At 51.0% G+C, this 21,272-nt stretch overlaps 1 protein-coding gene across 1 annotated transcript in view; it reads left to right on the forward strand.

The window, feature by feature from the left end:
• The first annotated feature begins 632 nt into the window (after positions 1–632).
• Positions 633–21,272, forward strand: part of LOC140897490 (uncharacterized) — a 61,951-nt gene continuing 41,311 nt past the window's right edge. The window contains 6 exon segments of the mRNA XM_073310219.1: positions 633–887; positions 4,947–5,073; positions 5,675–5,788; positions 6,140–7,159; positions 19,019–19,041; positions 19,354–19,554. Coding sequence (XP_073166320.1) covers positions 4,947–5,073; positions 5,675–5,788; positions 6,140–7,159; positions 19,019–19,041; positions 19,354–19,554 — 1,485 coding nt within the window. The 5' untranslated portion in view covers positions 633–887.

The following is a 21,272-nucleotide window of genomic DNA, read 5'->3' on the forward strand; positions in this document are numbered from 1 at the left end:
TGACCTCCTGAGGTCCCTTCCAACCCTGATAGTCTATGATTCTATGAGTCCCTGGGGGGCAGACATGAGGGGGGTTTGCCTAGAGCCCCAGGGATGGGTGAATCCGGGCCTACAAATCACTGAATGAACCTGTTGCCGGGGCACTGGCAGCTCCCTGACCTGAGAGCCGGGGGAGCAGAGCTGGTAGCTCCAGCCCAGGGCTGGTAGCCGCGGATGGGGGTGTGGAGACAAGAGACCGTCTCTGGCAAAGGGCTCCGTGTACCAGTTTTGTACTCGAGGGACTCACACGCTGAGTCGGACGGTGTCACCGAGAAACGTGTCCCGGGCAGCCTCTCTAGGACCAGGACCCGAGCCCATCACCCCTGTGTCCATGCAGACATGGGGGGCTCTCTGGAACAACCCCCAGCCCCCATGGAAAGCCCCCTTCTCCCCGCTCCCCGGGATCTCCCGGCTTCTTTCTGTCCCCGCAGTGATCCTGTGGCTTCTGGGCAGGAGGCCTGCATAGGGCTGGGAGAAGCTGCCCGTGCCCAGGGGAGGTGGGGTCCCCAGGGGGCAGGGTTTGGGGCAGGGGCCTGCAGAATGGTGGGTTGATCGCTAGGACCCAGGAGCGGCTGGGGGGCGGCTCTGGGGGGAGGATCGCGGGGCTCGGGCCCGGCCGCAGGAAGTGACTCGCAGCCGCTGCGGGGACTCTGGCTCCCGGCGAGATCCCCGCGCCCCGGCGGCTGGTGCTGGGAGCCCGGAGCCCGGGCTGCAGCCGGGAGAGGGGAACCTCCAGCCGGGCCCTGCCCGCTGCTCCCCGGGAGCCTCTCCCAGGGCAGAGCCCCCAGCCCGGCCAGGGCCCCTTCCCGGCCCGGCCCCTGCCCCGGGGGGCCCCGCTCGGGGGGAAGGTAAGAGACTCAGGGCTCAGAAGCTACAAGACAAATATCCAGATCCCGCTCCCCCCGGCTACCAGTGTATTATTTTCAGACACACCCATGCTGGTGGAGTCTGTGACTCCAGAGTGTTGGGGGCTGCCCGGGGCCCTGGTCTGATTTCTGGGCAGGATGCAGATCTCAGCCACACCGGAGTCAGACCGGAGTCACTGCTGGCTCTGGCAGGGGGTGGGTGCGGATGGGCCGATGGGATCAGCCTCTGCCTGCCTGTCCCCTGGGGTCTGCAGGGGCAGGACAGGGAGGTTCAGGCACTCGCTGCTGACACCAGAGGGCTCCGGTTCTGGCTAAGGGAGAGGAGGAGGCTGGTGCGTGTCTCTCTCTGCATCTGATATTAGAGCCCTTGAATTGAGGTCTTTGGGTCAGACACTGCTGCCTCCTCTACCTGAGAGCCCAGAGTGTGAAACTGCTGCTCCCCAGCTGGGGCTGTGCCAGGGACAGACCTTCATTAATCCCCCCTCTGTGCCCAGCACTGCTAGGGACTTTCACCGTGCCTGGAACTAGTCCCCACGGCAGCCCCACGCTCTGCCCACACCAGCCCCTGAGCCGGTGCCTGCAGGTGATGGGAAGCCCTGGGGGACAGGGCTGGGGCCCGGCAGGAAAGTGACTCTGCACAAAGGGCCCCTTTCAGGGACCTGCTGGTGAGTTTGTACCGAAGGGGGAGGGGGCTCCCTGTGTGTCTGCAGGTCCCAGAGGTGCTGCCCTCAGTGACGCAGCCAGTTAGTAGTTGCAGCAACCAGATCTCTACTGGAGAGCAAACACCCATGTACTGGGCCAGTAGCCAGTTTTCCCACGCAGTGGGGAGGGGAGAGAGGAGTCGAGACAGTGAATAAGTCAGTAGGAACAAGGAGGGAGGGTCCCAAATCTGCCCAGATCCATTCCCTGCATCACCCTGTGGAGACAAGGTCGGTGAGGTAATATCATATATTGGAGCAACTTCTGTGAATGAGAGAGAGAAGCTTTCAAACCACACAGCTCTTCTGCAGGGCTGGGAAAGGTTCTCGGCGCATCACAGCTAAATACAAGGTGGAACAGATTGTTTACCGTAAGTAGGTAACACATAGTCTGAGGCAGGGTAGTCAGTCGGCGGACCGCACGCCTAATCCAGACCACGGGACACTTTTGAACAGACCCTGAAATCTTATTATTATCTTTATTATTACTAGCATTCTTTGGGTTTTTTTTTTATTATTTTCTCTGCAGTCCAGACCTCAACTGTACCATGACCAAGAAATTTTGGACCTTGACGGAGGGTAGTCAATTATTTTTTGTCTAAGGGACCCTTCAAGGTGAAGTGTCCTGTTAACAACTCTGCAGTCACAGGACAAAAAAGGGGGGAGTTAGTGGGTTGCGGATTCTTGTAATCAGCCAATAATCCAGTGTTTTTATGAAGACTGTGATTTTTAGTGTCTGATGGAGTTACGAATTTAAGCTCCCAGGTGTCTTTTGAAGATGTTGTGGAGGTTTCCGTTGAGGATGAGGGCTGAGAGGTCAGATATGGAGTGATCGCTCTGTGACAAGTTTTCACCCACTGGTGTTTTTGTCTTTTATCACTTTTTAGTGTGAGTTCGTTCGAGAGTAGTGATTGGTTTCACCCACATAGTTGTTATCGGAGCATTTATGCACTGGATGAGGTGCACCCCATGTTGTGATAGGCTGTGTAGGACCCATGGATCTTGAAAGCTGTGTTACGGGGAGATGTTGATCACTGTAGCGGCGGAGATATGGCTGCAGGTTTTGCGTCTGTTGGTTTGGCAGGGTCTGGTGCTGCTTTGAATTGCTGCGATTGACTTCCCAGGGACTGTGGTAAGGAGGAAAGAGAGGAAAAACCAGTTTGTGTGTCTGCTGAGTTACCACTCTGCTGGGGGGACCCACTGCCTTGAAGGTAAAATCATTGAATCCATCAAAGTAACTCCTCTGCTTCTGATTTTTTTTTTGCGTGTTTGACTCAGAGACTCTGTACAGTCGATGGCTTGACTGTCCTTTGGTTCATTATGAAATGTATGCAAGAGATCAAATAACCAAGACCAGTCAGGTTGGTTGCTCTAAGCCAATGACAATATAGTACAGGGGAAAAAAGGGTTCCATACGATACCAGTCTCCGGGAAGTCGTCACCTGCAGCATTGGTACGTTCACCTTCTACACAGGGTGTGCAAAGTGACAACCCTAATGCCATCCCTTTATACGTGTGTACACTGTACGTCAGGGGTTCTCAGCCTTTTCCTTTCTGAGCCCACACCCCATGTAAAAAACTCCACAGCCCACCTGTGCCACAAAAAGCCAGTGCCGGTGTTAGTGGGTAGCAAGCCAGGCAATTCCCTGGAGTCCCACACCAGAGGGGCCCCTGCAAAGTTAAGCCGTTCAGGCTTTGGCTTCAGCGCTGGGTGGCGGGCCTCGGGGGCCCCAGGTTTCGGCACCATGTGGCACAGCTTTGGTTTTCTGCCCTGGGCCCCAGCGAGTCCCTGCTTGTCGGCCCCCCTAAAACCTACTTGCGGACCTCGGGTTGAGAACTGCTGCTGTACGTCATCTGAAATGAGATTGAACCAATCCGCTTTTTACCTTGTTTTTCTGGTGCCACGGTGGACCCTTTGTCTCATGATTTCCAAGTACCACAGGGCGTGAAGGCATCTCCTAGGTTTGTAGGTAAAACCATTATATGTCTTGTCCTCATCCCTTGAGACATTCTAGTTTAGACCTGAGAGAATGACTTCCTACCTGTTGCTACTTGCTCAAAGGTCCTGCTCCTGACAGTTTTCCAAGTACTTCAGCTAATGCAAAGTTTTCTGGGCTACTTAGATTCATAGATACTAAGGTCAGAAGGGACCATTATGATCATCTAGTCCGACCTTCTGCACAATTCAGGCCACAGAATCTCACCCACCCACTCCTGCAATAAACCTCTCACCTATGTCTGAGCTATTTAAGTCCTCAAATTATGGTTTAAAGACTTCAAGGTGCAGAGAATCCTCCAGCAAGTGACCCGTGCCCCATGCTACAGAGGAAGGCGAAAAACCCCCAGGGCCTCTTCCAATCTGCCCTGGAGGAAAATTCCTTCTCGACCCCAAATATGGCTGAACCCTAAGCATGGGATCAGCTGAACCCTAAGCATGTGGACAAGATTCATCAGCCAGATACCCAGGAAAGAATTCTCTGTAGTAACTCAGATCCCACCCCATCTAACATCCCATCACAGGCCATTGGGTCTATTTACCGTGAATATTTAAAGATCAATTGATTGCCAAAATCATGTTATCCCATCATACCATCTCCTCCATAAACTTAGCGAGTTTAATCTTGACATGGGTGAACAGAACTATGGGGAGGGTGTAATAGATTCAGTGAAGATACCTTCCGGGCCTTTATTGAAATTATTCCTAGCATATATATATTGGCTAACAAAATCCACATTGCACTTCAAATTGTCCCGTATTCCTATGGGAGAGGAGAGGGAAATGGCTGTGATGGAGCCAGCTCAGGTAGGGGATTTTCAGGGAGCTGCAGGGGGGTTGTTGTGGAGGGGGAGGGGGAGGAAATACACAGGGGGAGCCAGGGAGGGGACAGGGGACAAGTTTAACTTGGAGCCTGATTTTCTGAACAGGCCCATTGGCGGGTGGAGGGAGGGGGGAACATTCCCCCCATTTCTGATCCAGGAAACACCCCCCTGGGCAGGGCTGGGGAAAGTGACCAGACTCCCAGTGCTGGAGCCTGACCCCACTGGCCAGAGGCTGCTGTGAAATACAAAGGGAAGCTGTTGGGATTCCTGACCTGTCCCCGGCTCAGAGCTCTGCTTCCCGTATCAGCCTGTGGCTGGCAGGCATGTTGGAAATGATAAGACCCTGCCCTGCTCTGTGTGCTGGGGGGGACAAGCAGCTCTCACCTTCTCCCACCCCCTGAAGCCTCCTGGCTCCTCTGAGCAGGGTGCGGGGAGGATTCTGCTTTTCTGGGCCTCCTCCCCCTGACTAGTGGGATTGCGGCTGGGGCAGCAGGTGCTGAGTGGGGAACTCTTGTTGTTTCAGATGCCGGTGACCTTCGAGGAGGTGGCTGTGTATTTCACTGAGGGGCAGGGGGCTCTGCTGGACCCTGCTCAGAGAGCCCTCTACAGGGACGTCATGCAGGAGAACTACGAGACGGTGACCTCGCTGGGTAAGGGATTCCCGTCCCCTCGGTTATTAGAAGCCGTGGGGTCTGCGTGTCTGACTCTGGTCAGGTTCTCCCCTGGTCAGTTAGATTTGAAGGGAGTGGGTTGCATAGTCCACACATCCAGTCTGAAAGAGACTTCCATCTCCATACCCCCTGCAGTCGAGTCAGGGAGTCATAAATATAAGGGACATGCTAATTCATCGCCATTCCTCCCGCTTTCAAGGGAGCAGAAGCAGTGCACCCTATTCCCTTGCACCCTGTTCCCTTACACCCTGTTCCTTTTTCGTCCTAGGACTTGCTCCATCCATGTGGAGGACTCTGGAGGTTGAGAAATTGGCAGGGATTTAACACCAGAGCTGTTGCCGTGTTAGCAAGTCCCCACGCCATGCCTCCCCCCGGGCCCCACAGAAGCTGAATGTTCCTACTGGGTTTCTGACAAATCTCTCCTACCCTGGGGACTCAGTGACCCTGTTCCCATCTGTTCAGATTCCACATCCTCCTGCAGGGCATGGGGCCAGCTTAAAATCAGGGAATGTTCTTTGTGATGGCTCCTCTACAATTGCTCCATGCACCCTGATTTTGTCTGATTTCATTCACTGAGCAGGATTACCCATTCCCAAACCTGAGCTGATCGCCCGGCTGGAACGAGGGGAAGAGCCGTGGGTCCCAGATCTCCAGGCCGCTGAGGAAAGGGAGAGCCAGAGAGGCACCCGCACAGGTGAGGAGTCAGAGAAACTGACACAGAAACTATCTGATGAATGAAGGAAAAAGCTGGGACTCCCAAAATGTCCTGTGAGCGAGAGCCCCCAGTTCTGCCCCGTCTCAACCAGGTCAGGGCTGCAGTCAGCAGGTGTTGTAGCATCAAGGCAAATATCTGTCACGGCTTCCCACCCACCCTGTTAGCTGTCGGGAATTTCCTCCCTGACTTTCCTTCCCTGGGAGTGTTTGGGTGGGATGTGGAGGCAGAATCCAATGTCTCCATCTCCCCAGCAGTCACTGTGTGGTGTTTCCCAATGCTGAGGAGAAAGGGGAACAGCGGTGACTCTTGTCTGGATTCTCTCTCTCCCAGCAGGCAATGAGACAGTGAGTGAGAACGAAGAGGAGAATTGTCAATCTGAAGGTCCTGAGCAAATGGAACCCCTGGGGACCATTATGAAAACAGCTGATGGGAATTTTTCCCAATCCTTGGAACAGGGGGAAGCCTGGGGAAATTGGCACAGGTTAGAGAGGCAGCTGGGAAACCACCCAAGGAAGAAAGGGGATGAATCCATTGAATGTGGGGGAGGATGCACAGATCCTAAGGAAACCACAAACCAGCCGACAGATCCCGAGGAGGAGAAACTCTATAAATGCCTCGAGTGTGGGAAAAGCTTCAGTGTGAGAACCAACCTTATTACTCATCAGAGAAACCACACAGGAGAGAAGCCCTATAAATGCTGGGAGTGCGGGAAAAGCTTCCATCAGAGTTCAAGCCTCACTAAACATCGGAGAATCCACACGGGAGAGAGACCCTATGAATGCCTCGACTGCAGGAAAAGATTCAGTGTGAGAACGAACCTTATTACCCATCAGAGACTGCACACAGGAGAAAAACCCTATAAATGCTTAGATTGCGGGAAAAGCTTTAGTCAGAGCTCAAGCCTTACCAATCATCGGAGAATCCACACAGGAGAGACACCCTATAAATGCCTCGACTGTGGGAAAAGTTTCAAGGTGAAAACCAACCTGATTACACATCAGAGAAACCACACGGGAGAGAAGCCCTATACATGTTCGGACTGTGGGAAAAGCTTCAGCCAGAGCTCAAGCCTCACGAAACACTGGAGAATCCACACGGGCGAGAGACCCCATAAATGCCCAGTGTGTGGGAAAAGTTTTAGCGAGAGCTCAACACTTATTAAGCATGGGAGAGTCCATACGCGGGACAGACCCTATGAATAACTCCAGCGTGGGAAGAGATTGAACGAAAGATAAGCCATTGTTATGCATCAGGGAACCCACACAGGAGAGAAACCCCATAAATGCTTGGACTGTGGGGAAAGCTTTAGTTGCTCCTGAAACCTTACGAAACATCGGCGAATGCACAAGGGTGGGAGACCCTAGAAATAACTGTGGGAAAAGATTCAGAGCTCACACATGATTACGCATCGGAGAATTCATGAGAGAGAGAGAGACCTTCAATATGGGGGAAGCTTCAACTGGTGCTCCTACAGTAGCAGGCATCATCAAGAGTCCTGTGGGAGCATTTTGAAAGCTGAAGACATATAAGTGTCGAACATCAGAGACTCCTCCACACAGCAGGGAAATTCTCTCGGGGCCCCGACTGGGGATAGCCGTAGTGACCAACTCATTTCCTCTTTCCCACACACATCAGGGGTGAGGATCCAGCAGCAGCCGAGCAGCAGCTAGTCAGTGACCCTCTGGCTCTGCCTGGTCTAAGCAAACCCCAGGCAGAGGAGGAGAAGCCCCCATCAGCCCCTCCTCCCTCGTGCAGCCCTGGCTGCTGAGCTAATGGGCCACAGAGGGAAAGGGAGAGAGAGAAACTCCTCCAGCCTCTCCCTCTGCCTGGCTGAAGCTCCCCCCTCTCCCTTCCCCGCCCAGCCAGGATCCCCCTGCCATGGAGATGAGGAGAAGGACACTTGGGCCAGACCCTACCTTCACTCTACACACCTGTCCCCATCCCCCATCTTCCACAAGCCCCTGGGCTGGGCTCCCCCACTTACCTGGGGCTGTTCCCTGCAGAGGGAGTGTCCCTGGGGGCTGGTAACTCCTCCCCTCTCTGAGTCCCCCAGGGTGTTGGGCTCTGGGGGATCAACTGTTAAGGGACCAGGGCAATGGGTTATGGGGAGGAAACTGGGGATTGAATGGTTGGGGCTGGTGGAGCTGGGAAGCAGGGGGAGCTGGGTGCTGGGGCTATCGAGTGTTTGGGGATCGTGGGATAAGAGGCGAGGGAGAGCACAGGGGTAGAGAGGTGCTGCCTCTCATCACCCCCTTTGCCCCTTCTCCCTGCCCCCTCTGCATTCAGGCAGCACCACTGAGAGGGGCTGATTCCCACAGGGCCCTTTGTGGGAGGCCTGGAGATCCCACCTCTGCCTCCGCAGCATCAACCTGTGAGTGTCCGTCTGTGGTAGGAAAAACAGTCAGGATTAGCCAGCTCATCTCCTCTGACTCTCCACCACTTTTCCTAGTCTAGACTGACCTTGAGCATCTTATTTATTCGGATCACCCCATTAGCAGAGTGATTGTTACAGTCACGAGTTCTCCCTTTGGGGATAAATGGTCTCATTCCCAGATTCTCACAAAATGCTCCATTGTGGGTTTCCCCACACCCCCATTTTCTCCCTTCTATACCAGAATTACATTTATTTTACAAAAGCTGGAGCAGGGACAGTAAAAGGTGGTGTTTTAGCTACTATGTTCTTTGAGAGCGATGGGGTGAGTCCGAGGGATTCCCTCCTTCCCCGGTCACTGTCATGCTCCATCTTTGACACAGCAGCCTCTGTCCAAGCCTTGGAGAGTTTTATCCTCTCCCTATTCTACCCCTCCGCCTTCCGAAGTGTCACTTGCCACAGTGTCCTTTGCTCTCCAGGAATGGCCCATTGATTGCTTTGATCCTAAATCAGACTCCTGAGAGCAAGAGAAAAACATGTTGCAGACCTGGAGGGGGAATTCAAATGAAGGCCAAAGCGCAGCGGGAGGTTTCTGATCTTCAGTCCCTGTTTCCATCTATTGGTAAAGTGGCTTCTGGGATTTCCCAGCTAAATCCAGATCATTTGCCCATGAGAAGGTTCCCCCCTCCCCCTCCTTTCTTTTGTTAGGTAATGCAAAAACTTTTGTAAGTTACACAGCCAAATAAGGAGGTGCTGAATGAAGCAGGTTTAGCCAGATGAGAAGAAAATGGGTCAATTTATTTTCCTTATTTTGAATTTGAAGATTCTCTTGATATGTGCCATCATGTGCCAGCAATGCCCCTCTGCCATGTACATTGGTCAAACTGGACAGTCTCTACGTAAAAGAATAAATGGACACAAATCAGACGTCAAGAATTATAACATTCAAAAACCAGTCAGAGAACACTTCAATCTCTCTGGTCACTCGATCACAGACCTAAAAGTGGCAATTCTTCAGCAAAAAACCTCCAAAAACAGACTCCACCGAGAGACTGCTGAATTGGAATTAATTTGCAAACTGGATACAATTAACTTAGGCTTGAATAGAGACTGGTAGTGGATGGGTCATTACACAAAATAAAACTATTTCCCCATGTTTATTCCCCCCCACCCCCCACTGTTCCTCAGACATTCTTGTCAACTGCTGGAAATGGCCCACCTTGATTATCACTACAAAAGGTTTCCCCCCCCTCCCCCACCGCTCTCCTGCTGGTAATAGCTCACCTTAAGTGATCACTCTGGTTACAGTGTGTATGGGAACACCCACTGTTTCATGTTCTCTGTGTATATAAATCTCCCCACTGTATTTTCCACTGAATGTAGCCGATGAAGTGAGCTGTAGCTCACGAAAGCTTATGCTCAAATAAATTTGTTAGTCTCTTAGGTGCCACAAGTCCTCCTTTTCTTTCTGGGATTTCACTTTATGAACGCGTGAAAGTGTTTTATAGCCCACCCTGGATTGTGAGTTTTTCTGTCCTTGGTGAAGGCTGTTTGGTCACGTACTTTTGTATTAGTTGACTTTGACAGGATGTAGCTCTGCTATATTGGAGACTTCACAAACAATTGATCATTTGCCAGAATAGTCCTTACGTACTTTTTTCACCCTTTTCTACCCTTCCCTCTAAAGATTTCTGGGTGGTTTGAACATTGAAAATGATCAATAGTGATCAGCACACACACTGAGTGCAAGATTTACACTCCAGGGGGATATGAGATGCAGTCAGGAGCGGGGGAGGATGGGGCTGGAAAACTGCAGGGTTTGCTCTGCAGAGCCAGACAGATGAGGCTGAGAACTGTGAACTCACTGCACTGGGGCCAGAAAGAGACAGGAATTTTCCTGCGAGTCCCTGAATTCTAAATGACAGTGAGTGATGCCCCTAGAAGAATGATTCAGGGCGGGGGCAGCATCTCCTCTTTGCGGAGAGGAGGAATCTGGACAGAGGCGAGAAGGAAGCCAGCGAAGTGAACTGGCCTCACCAACCCTGAAGCCAGGCAAACCTTTGTCACCAAGAGGCAGAAGTGCATCCTGACAGCCCAGTTAGTCACTCCCACGATGTCTACTGCTGTTTCCTCTGTGCGGACAACAGAGACTGTCTGTGCTCCACTCACCCCACACTGCATCCATCTTCTAACCCGAGCTCCCTGGGTTTCCTGCTCCTTTGTGACTGGGTCCCAGCATCTCTCATGAATTGTCTGCACTTTTCCACTGGTTTTAACTTGTTCCTCTTTCCCTGGTGCCTGCAGATGCTGGGAGAATCCATGTGCTGGCCTGGGGCAGAAATGCATATTTGTGAGGTGGGTGCTAGGTGGGGAGAGGGGATGGTTAACTTGTATTTCTTGCTGGCTAAGAATAAAGGAGAATTTAGCTTCTCAAACTCCCAGTGGCCCTTGTCTTGAATAATGGGAAAAATGATCCCAGCAGCTGTCTCTCTGAGTTGTTATTTCTCCAGCCTTCACCACTGCAGACTGCAGACCAGAGCTGCCAACTCCTTGGGTTTTCAGACCCTTCTGTGGGGAAAATCCATCATCCACAGGGGAAACCCCCTCTGGCTGTCCTGATCCATTCACTTTTCTCCTGTGGAAGGAGGGTCAATGAGCCTGGGGAAGGATCTTTTTCTTTTAACCTGAATTGAACCGTTGTGGAGAGGAGCAATAATCTGTGCTGTGAAGGACTTTGAGATCTATGGATGCAAAGCGCTCTCTAAGAGCGAGGTATGGTTTTGATTTATTTTCCCCCAAGCCATGTCAGGCCCTTCATTCAGATCAATGGCCTTTGTGTGTTCGGAGGTGATGCAATAACTTCCGATTGCTGCATCTGATCAAATCATGCGTTTCAGGCGATGTTGGAGGCAGCCAGCAGGAGATAGCTGGTGATATTTTGGTGAACATCGGAAAACTGCAAGCAGAAATGGGGCCCTTCTGGTATCTGGGCACTATCCAGATACCCTCTGCTTCAACCAGGTCTGTAATTGTCCATATACCAAGACCTGGGTTGTGGCAGCCACTGAGGGCTGGACGGACAAAGGGATTTCCGTGATGCGATGCCTAACTTTTAGGCACCTAGAAAATCAGTGGAACAACATTAGGATCCAGAAAGCCTGAGTTGATCACATAAGAACAGCCAGACTGGGTCAGACCAAAGGTTCATCTTGCCCAGTATCCTGTCTTCTGACAGTGGCCAAGGCCAGGTGCCTCAGACGGAATGAACAGAACAGGCAATCATCAAGTGATCCAACCCTTGTCGCCCATTCCCAGCTTCTGGCAAAACCGAGTCTAGGGACACCATCCCTGCCCAGCCTGGCTAATAGCCATTGATGGACCTATCGTCCAGCAACTTACCTAGTTCTTTCTTGAACCCTGTTATAGCTTTGGCCTTCACAACATCCTCTGGCAAGGAGTTCCACGGGTTGACTGTGCATTGTGTAAAGAGCAAGCCTGCTTATACGATGCATGAAGAGAGACAAGCACCTAGGAATGGGATCCAAAAAGCCAGCACTTTAGGCCAGGAGCCACCTAAGCTAGCCAACAGGAGATGCTGAGGAGAGGGATGTGTCTAATCACCACCTCTCTCATGGAGATACCAGCCCAGATTGAGGTTGTGAATTATGAATGCACAGCTGGGAACCCCTCTCCTGGAGTCAGATACCTAAACTCTATTCTTGTGAATAGCTATGCACAAAACAGCTGGAGGAGGGAAGTGAGTCCTTCCTAAAACTTCTCACCCTGGAGTTAGAGCAGTCACCCTGATGGGGGAGATGCAGGGTCTGTTTTCCTCTCTGCCTGATGGGAAGAAAGCTGTGAGAGATCCCTGTTGAAATCCCATGAGGACAATGCTCTAACCACTGGGCCATGGGATAGTCTGATGTGGGGCTCCCTCAATCTCTCCTGTTGAACCTGGTCGACTTTGGATTAGTCATTAAACAGTCATTGGAAAGGGAATTGGACCCACCCAGGCAGGTGCCCTAAACACTAGCGTGCAGGGTCATTCTCATGCTCTCTGGCCAAGTGAAAGTCCCCTACTCGGCTGGGCACAGAGGGGGCTTTAAGGAAGGTCTCCCCACAGCACAAACCCCGCTGGGGGAGCAGCAGCTGCTCAGTTCAGGCTTCCAGATCACGGCTGGGGGGAGATTGCAGCTTCTGACAGAGGAAGAGAAACAGAAGCAGCTCGAACACAGCTTCCTCTCTCTGATGGGGAGGATATATGGAACAGAAATGCCTTGAAGGATTAATAACAGGATTCCTTCTGGCCCTCGGAAATTAGAATAGCAATCCCACCTCTGTTTATCCCAAAATAGGATCCACCTATGAAGACAGAAAGAAAATGGTTCACATTATGTGACACTGAGTTTTGTCTACACTGCAATTAGGATTCCGTGAGGTGTGTGGGTCCCAGAGCTCGGATCTGAGCCGGAAGCCTACACTGGAGTGAAACAGCCCCAGTCAGCGGGCATGGGCCAGCAGTGGGTTTTAAATGCAGTGTAGACATACCCTTTGTCTAAGGACCCACAGATCAGCCAAGGTTGGGCCTTTGCCGCCCCATGAATAGAAATTCAAATGGCTAGAAGAGAGTATTATTAATCACTTTGGCAAGAATCTCTCAGGATTTGCATATAGATAAAACCTCTTTCTCCCTCCCAACCTAGCTAAATAGAACCAAGTGACCAAGTCAGGGTGCCCCCCTGCTTTCTTACCCAAAGTGTCCCATTGCATGCTGGGAGTGGATCAAGAGGCGAGTGGGGAAATCTGTAAATTAAGCAAACTAGAAAGGTAGCTGTAAGATTGAAGGTCAAATGGGGAAAATTACCTGTTACCCCCAAGAAATCCCAGCCCCATGTTTTCACCCCAAATTATAAACTACACATTGTTTTCCTGGTAAATCAAGTATACTAGGGATAAACTGCCTCATTTCACCCAGATTGGAATCTTCACATTTGTCTGCCATGTGAGTCAAATCTACCGCCTTCTATATGTGAATAATGTCTCTTGCTCTGAGTCCTAAATCACGGGAAATCCTTATGTATAATCAATATATATGTATATGGATGTATATCTCCTCCAAATTTAGAAGGTCGTAAGGGTTTTGTGGGTTTTCATTGTAAATAATTGTTGCACTCGTAGAAGTAATAGGAATCATCTGGCACAAGGAAGGAGGAATGTTAAAAGATATAAACCAGGTTATAATTTTTAAATATTAAGAGAAATTGCTTAAGGGGGGGGGTGTTTCAATTAGTAGTAGGGGCTAATAATTAAATACAGTCCTTAAAATGAATCAAATTTAAAAATCTTCCAATAAGAAGAAGATTAAAGAAATGTGTTATACATCAGCTCCATCTACTTGGTACCAGTGGAAGGAGCAGAGAAACTAAACTGAAATCTGCCCGCTCCCTTGGCATGTGCCAATAGGAATAAGAGGGTGGCCTCCTCCAATGAGCCCTGAAACTAGGGCATATAAACTGAGATCACCATGTGCTAAAGAGAGTTGACTGAACCCAGCACAAGGTGCTGCAGAATCCTTTAAGTGCAATGGATGCCTGGACCAGCCAGGTAGAAAGAATTCTCCCCCATCCCACGGTTAACAGGGTGAGAAGAAGTGGTGAGAATTCATTTCAAGGGTTGTATTTCCCCTTTTATATAAATAATGGTAGATTATCTTGCTGAGTCTGCACTCTCTGAAGTGAGACTTCAAGTAACCGTCTTTTAGAATTTTAACTCCTTTATAAGCCCAAGCAAATTGGCCTAAGAGAGAGTGAAAAAAATTGCTTTTAAGCAATTGCTTTTAACAGTCTAAACTTGTCTCTTTTGGACCAATGCAGTCAAACTGTACTAACCATGCTCCTCAAAGTGCCTTTAAGACAAGTGCACCCTTGGAAGTGTGATAAATGTGTTAGGTACTAAAGAACTGAAAACTGATGGTAATAAGTAACTGGAATAAGAATTCCCTAACAACCCCTACCTTTCCCCCACTATCCCCCCAAAAGATGATGTATCAGAAGCCTAATCTACCTGGAGTCAGTTTGTAATGTTCTCATGGAAGACCAAATGTCTTCATAATTGGATCCTGTGCCTCTCTGGGTGCATGTTGGTTTTTCAGCGAATGGGGTGTTGGTTAGCTCAGTTAGGCAGCCAACGAATGAGGGAGAATCGCAGATTTCCGGTTTTGTCAAATGACTCTTTTTGGCCACCAGTAGTTGTAGCCGTGTTGGTCCCAGGATGTTAGAGAGACAAGGCAGGTGAGATAATCTCTTTTCTTGGCCCAACATCTGTTGGTGAGAGAGACACGCTTTCGAGCCACACACAGTTCTCCTTCAGGTCTCGGAGTACCTTTCCCATTAGAATGAACCAATTTATTTTACTTTTTTGGTGCTTTAATTGTAAAGACGCATCTTGCTCTGAGCCACCTTACAACTTCTAGCCTAGTGGTTAGAGCGCTTGCTGGGGATGAGGGAGACCCATGTTGAAGTCTCCTCCTAGGCAAAGGGGGAGAAGGGATTTTAACAGGGGTCTCCCTCATCCCAGGTGAATGCTATGCCCTCCCACTTTTTATCTGCTTTAAGGGCGAGCAACAGAGGAGAGGGGGCGGAGAGGAGTGAGTGGGGGGCGAGGCTTGGGGGAAGAGGCGGAGCGAGTGTGGGGCCTTGGGGGAAGAGGCAGAGCAAGGGCAAGGCCTTGGGGGGGAAAAGGTGTGGCAGGGATGGAGCTGTGGGGGGAAGGGGCAGAGCAGGGGTGTGGTCATGGTTTGGGCACCAGTGGCCCTCCAACTTCTAGGGAGCTTCCAGCACTCCTGCTCTCACCGATGTAACCCGCCCGCTACACCGACTTAATAACTCCACCTCTGTGAGAGGCGTAGCGCTTAGGTCAACACAGGATCAGCATAGACACTGCGTTGCTTACATTGACTGTTGCCGCCTTTCAGAAAGCATCCCACAATGCCCCACACTGGCAGTTGGATCGGTGCAAGTGCTCCTGGTGAGGACGCGCAACGCCAACACAGGGAGCATACTGTGGACATGTAAAACCGAATCAGTTACTGCGGCGGCTGTACATCGATGTAACGTAGGTTGCCTTAATTTTGTGGCATAGAATTGCCCTGAGTGTTTTCAGAGTAGCAGCCGTGTGAGTCTGTGTAGGAGGACTTGTGGCACCTAAGAGACTAACAAATTTATTTGAGCATAAGCTTTCGTGAGCTACAGCTCACTTCATCGGCTACATTCAGTGGAAAATACAGTGGGGAGATTTATATACACAGAGAACATGAAACAGTGGCTGTTACCATACACACTGTAACCAGAGTGATCACTTAAGGTGAGCTATTACCAGCAGGAGAGCGGTGGGGGAGAGGGGGGGAAACCTTTTGTAGTGATAATCAAGGTGGGCCATTTCCAGCAGTTGACAAGAATGTCTGAGGAACAGTGGGAGGTGGGGGGAGGAATAAACATGGGGAAATAGTTTTATTTTGTGTAATGACCCATCCACTCCCAGTCTCTATTCAAGCCTAAGTTAATTGTATCCAGTTTGCAAATTAATTCCAATTCAGCAGTCTCTCGGTGGAGTCTGTTTTTGAAGGTTTTTTGCTGAAGAATTGCCACTTTTAGGTCTGTAATCGAGTGACCAGAGAGATTGAAGTGTTCTCTGACTGGTTTTTGAATGTTATAATTCTTGACGTCTGATTTGTGTCCATTTATTCTTTTACGTAGAGACTGTCCAGTTTGACCAATGTATATGGCAGAGGGACATTGTCCTTTTTGAATCTAGCCCTTGGGCCTTTTCCTCACTGCTAAAGGTGATTCCTTTTGTTTTGTTTTACATTGGGGGTAACTAAGATGTGGGAGCTTTTCTGAAGTAAAAACAGCCTGGACAGGGCACTTCAGTTTGTAGCAGTGAGGAAAAGGGTTGAGAAAATGATGTCTCTGAAATGACACATGCCTGTGCCAAAGTACAGAATTTGGTGTTGACAACTTGTTTGATATGAGCAACAGAGATGGGCGGGGGGGGGCAGTCTGTATGAGGAACAATGCTAGATATTTCACCAATAATTTGTGTTTACAAGAGATTCATAAGTATTCCAAATCCTGTTCTCAATGCTTTACATTATTTTTTGTGGGCATTAGAAGTCTGTTCACTCTAGAAACTGTACGGCCTGATCGACAGTGGAAAGAGACTAAGAAAGAAATCCCACCATCTTCTTGGGGAGCATGGATCAGCGTACGCATCTCAGTCTGCATTAGTACCCAGCCCGGGCCGGGGAAGCTAATGATCCAACTAGCGGACCAAATTCAATGACGAATCCTGCTCACGTGCCACCCATGGCCATAGGTATCAAAGGCCAGGGCAGGCTAAGCCTCCCCTAACCCAGGCCGTGGCCCCACCATGTTCCACCCTGAGGCCCCGCCTTCCTCCCCCTCTTCCCTGAAGCTGGTGGGGGCTCAGTGTCAGCCGGCAACCTGGAGCTCAGGCCCGCCAGCAGCCAGGGGCTGGAGCCATCCTGGGTGCCTCGGTTCGGCCTAGGGGTCAGGCCAGTGGCCCGGGGTGGTGCGGGGCCCAGCCAGTGGCTCGGGTGGCTGGGATAGATGGGGCGGGGCTCCTCTGACCACAGAGGGGAGGCCTCAGGGCTCTGGCCATTGTGGGGGAGATGTGGGTGGAAGGGGAGGGGCCTGTGGGTTAGCCTCCCCGAAGGGGGGGTTCACTTATCACCAGTGCACGAGGCACGTTGTGTGTATGCTAAGAAGAAGACCGCCTTCATGCCAGGTTTTACGTACAATAGCCCTGAGGTTTAACTCAACAGAATGCTTCTCCAAATTGGAAAAATACCTTTCTTTTTTGTGTGCCCAAATTTAACAGAGATTCCCGAAAGGGAGCAAAATATGACAGGCCGTGGTCCCCCTCCATTACAGCTTCCTAGCCCTGCACTGACTAGAGCAGGGCTTCTCAAGCTATCTGATGTGGGGGACCGGCGATTTTTTTTTCCAATGTGCGCACAGACTGGCAGCTGAGGGCTCGCGGACCGGCACCGATCTGCGGACCACCACTTTGAGTAGCACTGGATTAGAGGATGGGGAAAGGCAGAGGCAGCCAATTGCAACAGAGCAGCAAAAGAGACCAGCTAAGATGTCAGGAATTGCTCTGCACAGCAAATTGTACCTGCAGCAGTTTGTAAGGTTGCACTGGCCCAGAGAGGGGCAGTGGGGATGCCCTGGAGGTGAGGTGGATGTGAGGAGTTAGTCTAGCCCTACAAATAACTGGACCAACTTGGTGGCACAGCACTGACAATCCATGACCTGGCTTAGGGGAGCAGACCTTTGTAGCCCAGAGAACTGGCTTTAGCATTTATTTTATTCAGCAGTAACACAAGGAACCTCCAGGCCTGTATCCTATAAGTAGGGCCCTACCAAATTCACAGCCGTGAAAAACGCGTCACGGACCATGAAACCTGGTCTTTTGTGTACTTTTACCCTATACTATACAGAGTTCATGGGGGAGACCAGTGTTTCTCAAACTGGGGGTCCCGATCCAAAAGGGGGTCATGGGGAGCAGTTGCAAGGTTATTGTAGGGGGCTCCTGGTATTGCCACCCTTACTTCTGCACTGCCTTCAGAGCTGGGCGGCTGGAGAGCAGTGGCTGCTGGCTCTGAAGGCAGCACCCCACCAAAAACAGCACAGAAGTAAGGGTGGCAATGCCATGACCCCCCTTAAATAACCTTGTGACCCCTCCACAATCCAATTTCACAGGTGAAATTTCAGATTTAAATAGCTGAAATCATGAAATTTACAATTTTGTTAATCCTGTGACTGTGAAATTGACCTAAATAGACCATGAATTTGGTAGGGCCCTACCTGTAAGACACTGGCTTCAGCAGTTAGCATAAGGCTTGAAGCCTATGACCTTTGGCACAGATAAATGGCCCAATGGCCCCCCCCTCAGTTTTGGGGAGCTGGGAAGAGAGAGTTTAAGGGGGAAGTTTGTCCATGACAACACCAGCCAACCACAGGAACATGAGCTAACGTCAGCTTTGGGATAGCTTAGGATGGGAACATCCGCAGATATCTGACCATGGCAACGGATTGACGTATGGGATAATAAGCTGAGATCATTAATATACTAACCTATAGGAGAAGGGCACCCCAACGTTAGTAGGGTGAGGAAATCGACATAAGAAAGAGGCGAGAACCCCCCACTCAATATGCATCAGACACAGTAGCATCAGCATAACACATTATAAACGTACCCCAGCCCGCATGCGGGAGGATAGGGAGCCGTAGCCCTCGGGAGGTGCCAGGTTGATGGCCGTGAGTGACAATGAGGAAGGTGATGGTGATGATGAAGAGGATGGCTAACATTTCAGGTTGTTCTGCAAGGGACGGTGTGAGTATGTGGATGGACAGATGGACAGTCTGTGTTATCTCTGTCTGCCTTACTGTGTTGGAATGTTTGTGACTTATCTAAATGTACAATGTTAATAGACTGGTACAAAGACAGAAGGGTTCCTATAGTGTGAGTGTTGCGACCGTGCACATCGGGATTCCCAACTGATCGAACAGTAATTTTAATACTACTGGGCCTGATCTGGGGACAAGAACCTATCAAACCTCAAAGTGATAACTTCAGTATCATTAATATAGGATTCATCAATCGGGCTAAACCTTGTAGTAGCCAGGGAGCATGATATGGAGACAAGATGCCAGCGCTGACCAACTGCTCCCTGGTCCAATCTTTCACCAGAGAGAATCACACATGGAGTCAGCGTCACTGGGAAATGTGTCTGATGTGGGCTGCCTCTCTAGGACCAAGACCCTATCACGCCTGGGTACTCCTTATTGGGAGTCTCTGAAACAATCCACAATCTTCATAGAAATCCCCCTTCTCTCCCCTCCCCAGGATCGTGGCCTTTCTGTCCTCCTATTGATCCTGTGGCTTCTAGGCAGGACGCCTGCATAGCGCTGGGAGAAGCTGCCCGCGCCCAGGAGAGGTGGGGCCCCCACGGGGCAGGGTCTGGGGCAGGGGCCTGCAGCGCGGTGGGTTGATCGCTAGGACCCAGGAGCGGCTGGGGGGCGGCTCTGGGGGGAGGATCGCGGGGCTCAGGCCCGGCCGCAGGAAGTGACTCGCAGCCGCTGCGGGGACTCTGGCTCCCGGCGAGATCCCCGCGCCCCGGCGGCTGGTGCTGGGAGCCCGGAGCCCGGGCTGCAGCCGGGAGAGGGGAACCTCCAGCCGGGCCCTGCCCGCTGCTCCCCGGGAGCCTCTCCTAGGGCAGAGCCCCCAGCCCGGCCAGGGCCCCTTCCCGGCCCGGCCCCTGCCCCGGGGGGCCCCGCTCGGAGGGAAGGTAAGAGAGACCCGCCCCCCCCGGGCTGCAGGGGGCGGGTTTGGCCCCGGGCTGCTCCCCGCGGAGCCGGCTGCGATTCCCTGCCCCGGGCCCGGGCAAGCTGCCGCCAGCTCCCGGTGTGTACCGGGGGCACAGAACGGGGGTAGGAGACGGGAGGGGGCAGGAGGGGTGTCACTGGGGGAGAGCTTGGGAGGGGGCATAGAGCGGCTACATGAGCCAGCTTACAGCGGTGCAGCTGCGTCGGTACAGCTGTAAGCTCACTCTTGTACAGGCTTGGCCAGAGTCAGGGGTTCTCATTCTGAGCAAAGAGTGTGATGAACCTGAAATCCCAGGGAAATGCCATGGTGGGGCTTTGAACCTTTGGAAGGCCTGCTCCTGCCCGAGCTCCTATGGCAGAGCGGGGGTGGTCTCTGAGAAGCTATTACCCTGCATCTGGTTTCTTTTATTGTATTGAATATGTTTGGGGTTTTTCCTGTAGTGCTTTTACCATCAGAATGAAATAAACCTAGGAAGAACTGTGTGGAAAATTATCCCTGGGGGAATTAGTCGGTACCATGTCAGAGCCGAGGAGTAAAGCAGGCCTCCTTACACACTCAGGGAACAGCCTAGAAATACCCCGGTCAGAAGGGAGAGAGACCTGGACTCAATTCACAAGAGTCGATAGCTGGGGCGCTGCCCAGTGGGTGCCCTTGATGGATCACCGAGTGTAAATACAGGAGCGGTTGCCCTGAACTGTGACGGCTCTGTTGCTGGGAGGATTTAGAAGTGTTGGTGGGTTTAGCTTGCAAGGAGAGGCCAGGTCTGTGTTGTAAGGCCTGGTCTACAGTTAACAATCAGATCCAGCTACTGCATAACTCAGGGCTAGGAAGAGTTTTAAGCCCTGAGCCAGCTAGTTTGATCTGAGCATAAGAATGGCCCTACTGGGTCAGACCAAAGGTCCATCTAGCCCTGTCAAGGTTCCTCCCCCACTCTGAACTCTAGGGTACAGATGTGGGGACCTGCATGAAAAACCTCCAAAGCTTATCTTTACCAGCTTAGGTCAAAACTTCCCCAAGGTACAAAATATTCCACCCTTTGTCCTTGGATTGGCCGCTACCACCACCAAACAAATACTGGTTACTGGGGAAGAGCTGTTTGGACGCGTCTTTCCCCCCAAAATACTTCCCAAAACCTTGCACCCCACTTCCTGGACAAGGTTTGGTAAAAAGCCTCACCAATTTGCCTAGGTGACTACAGACCCAGGCCCTTGGATCTTAAGAACAATGAACAATCCTCCCAACACTTGCATCCCCTCTTTCCTGGGAAATGTTGGATAAAAAGCCTCACCAATTTGCATAGGTGACCACAGACCCAAACCCTTGGATCTGAGAACAATGAAAAAGCATTCAGTTTTCTTACAAGAAGACTTTTAATAAAAATAGAAGTAAATAGAAATAAAGAAATCCCCCCTGTAAAATCAGGATGGTAGATATCTTACAGGGTAATTAGATTCAAAAACATAGAGAACCCCTCTAGGCAAAAACCTTAAGTTACAAAAAAGATACACAGACAGAAATAGTTATTCTATTCAGCACAATTCTTTTCTCAGCCATTTAAAGAAATCATAATCTAACACATACTTAGCTAGATTACTTACTAAAAGTTCTAAGACTCCATTCCTGGTCTATCCCCGGCAGAAACCAGTATATAGACAGGTTTCAGAGTAACAGCCGTGTTAG

Source organism: Lepidochelys kempii, chromosome 14, assembly GCF_965140265.1.
Source record: "Lepidochelys kempii isolate rLepKem1 chromosome 14, rLepKem1.hap2, whole genome shotgun sequence".
Classification (NCBI taxonomy): domain Eukaryota; kingdom Metazoa; phylum Chordata; order Testudines; family Cheloniidae; genus Lepidochelys; species Lepidochelys kempii.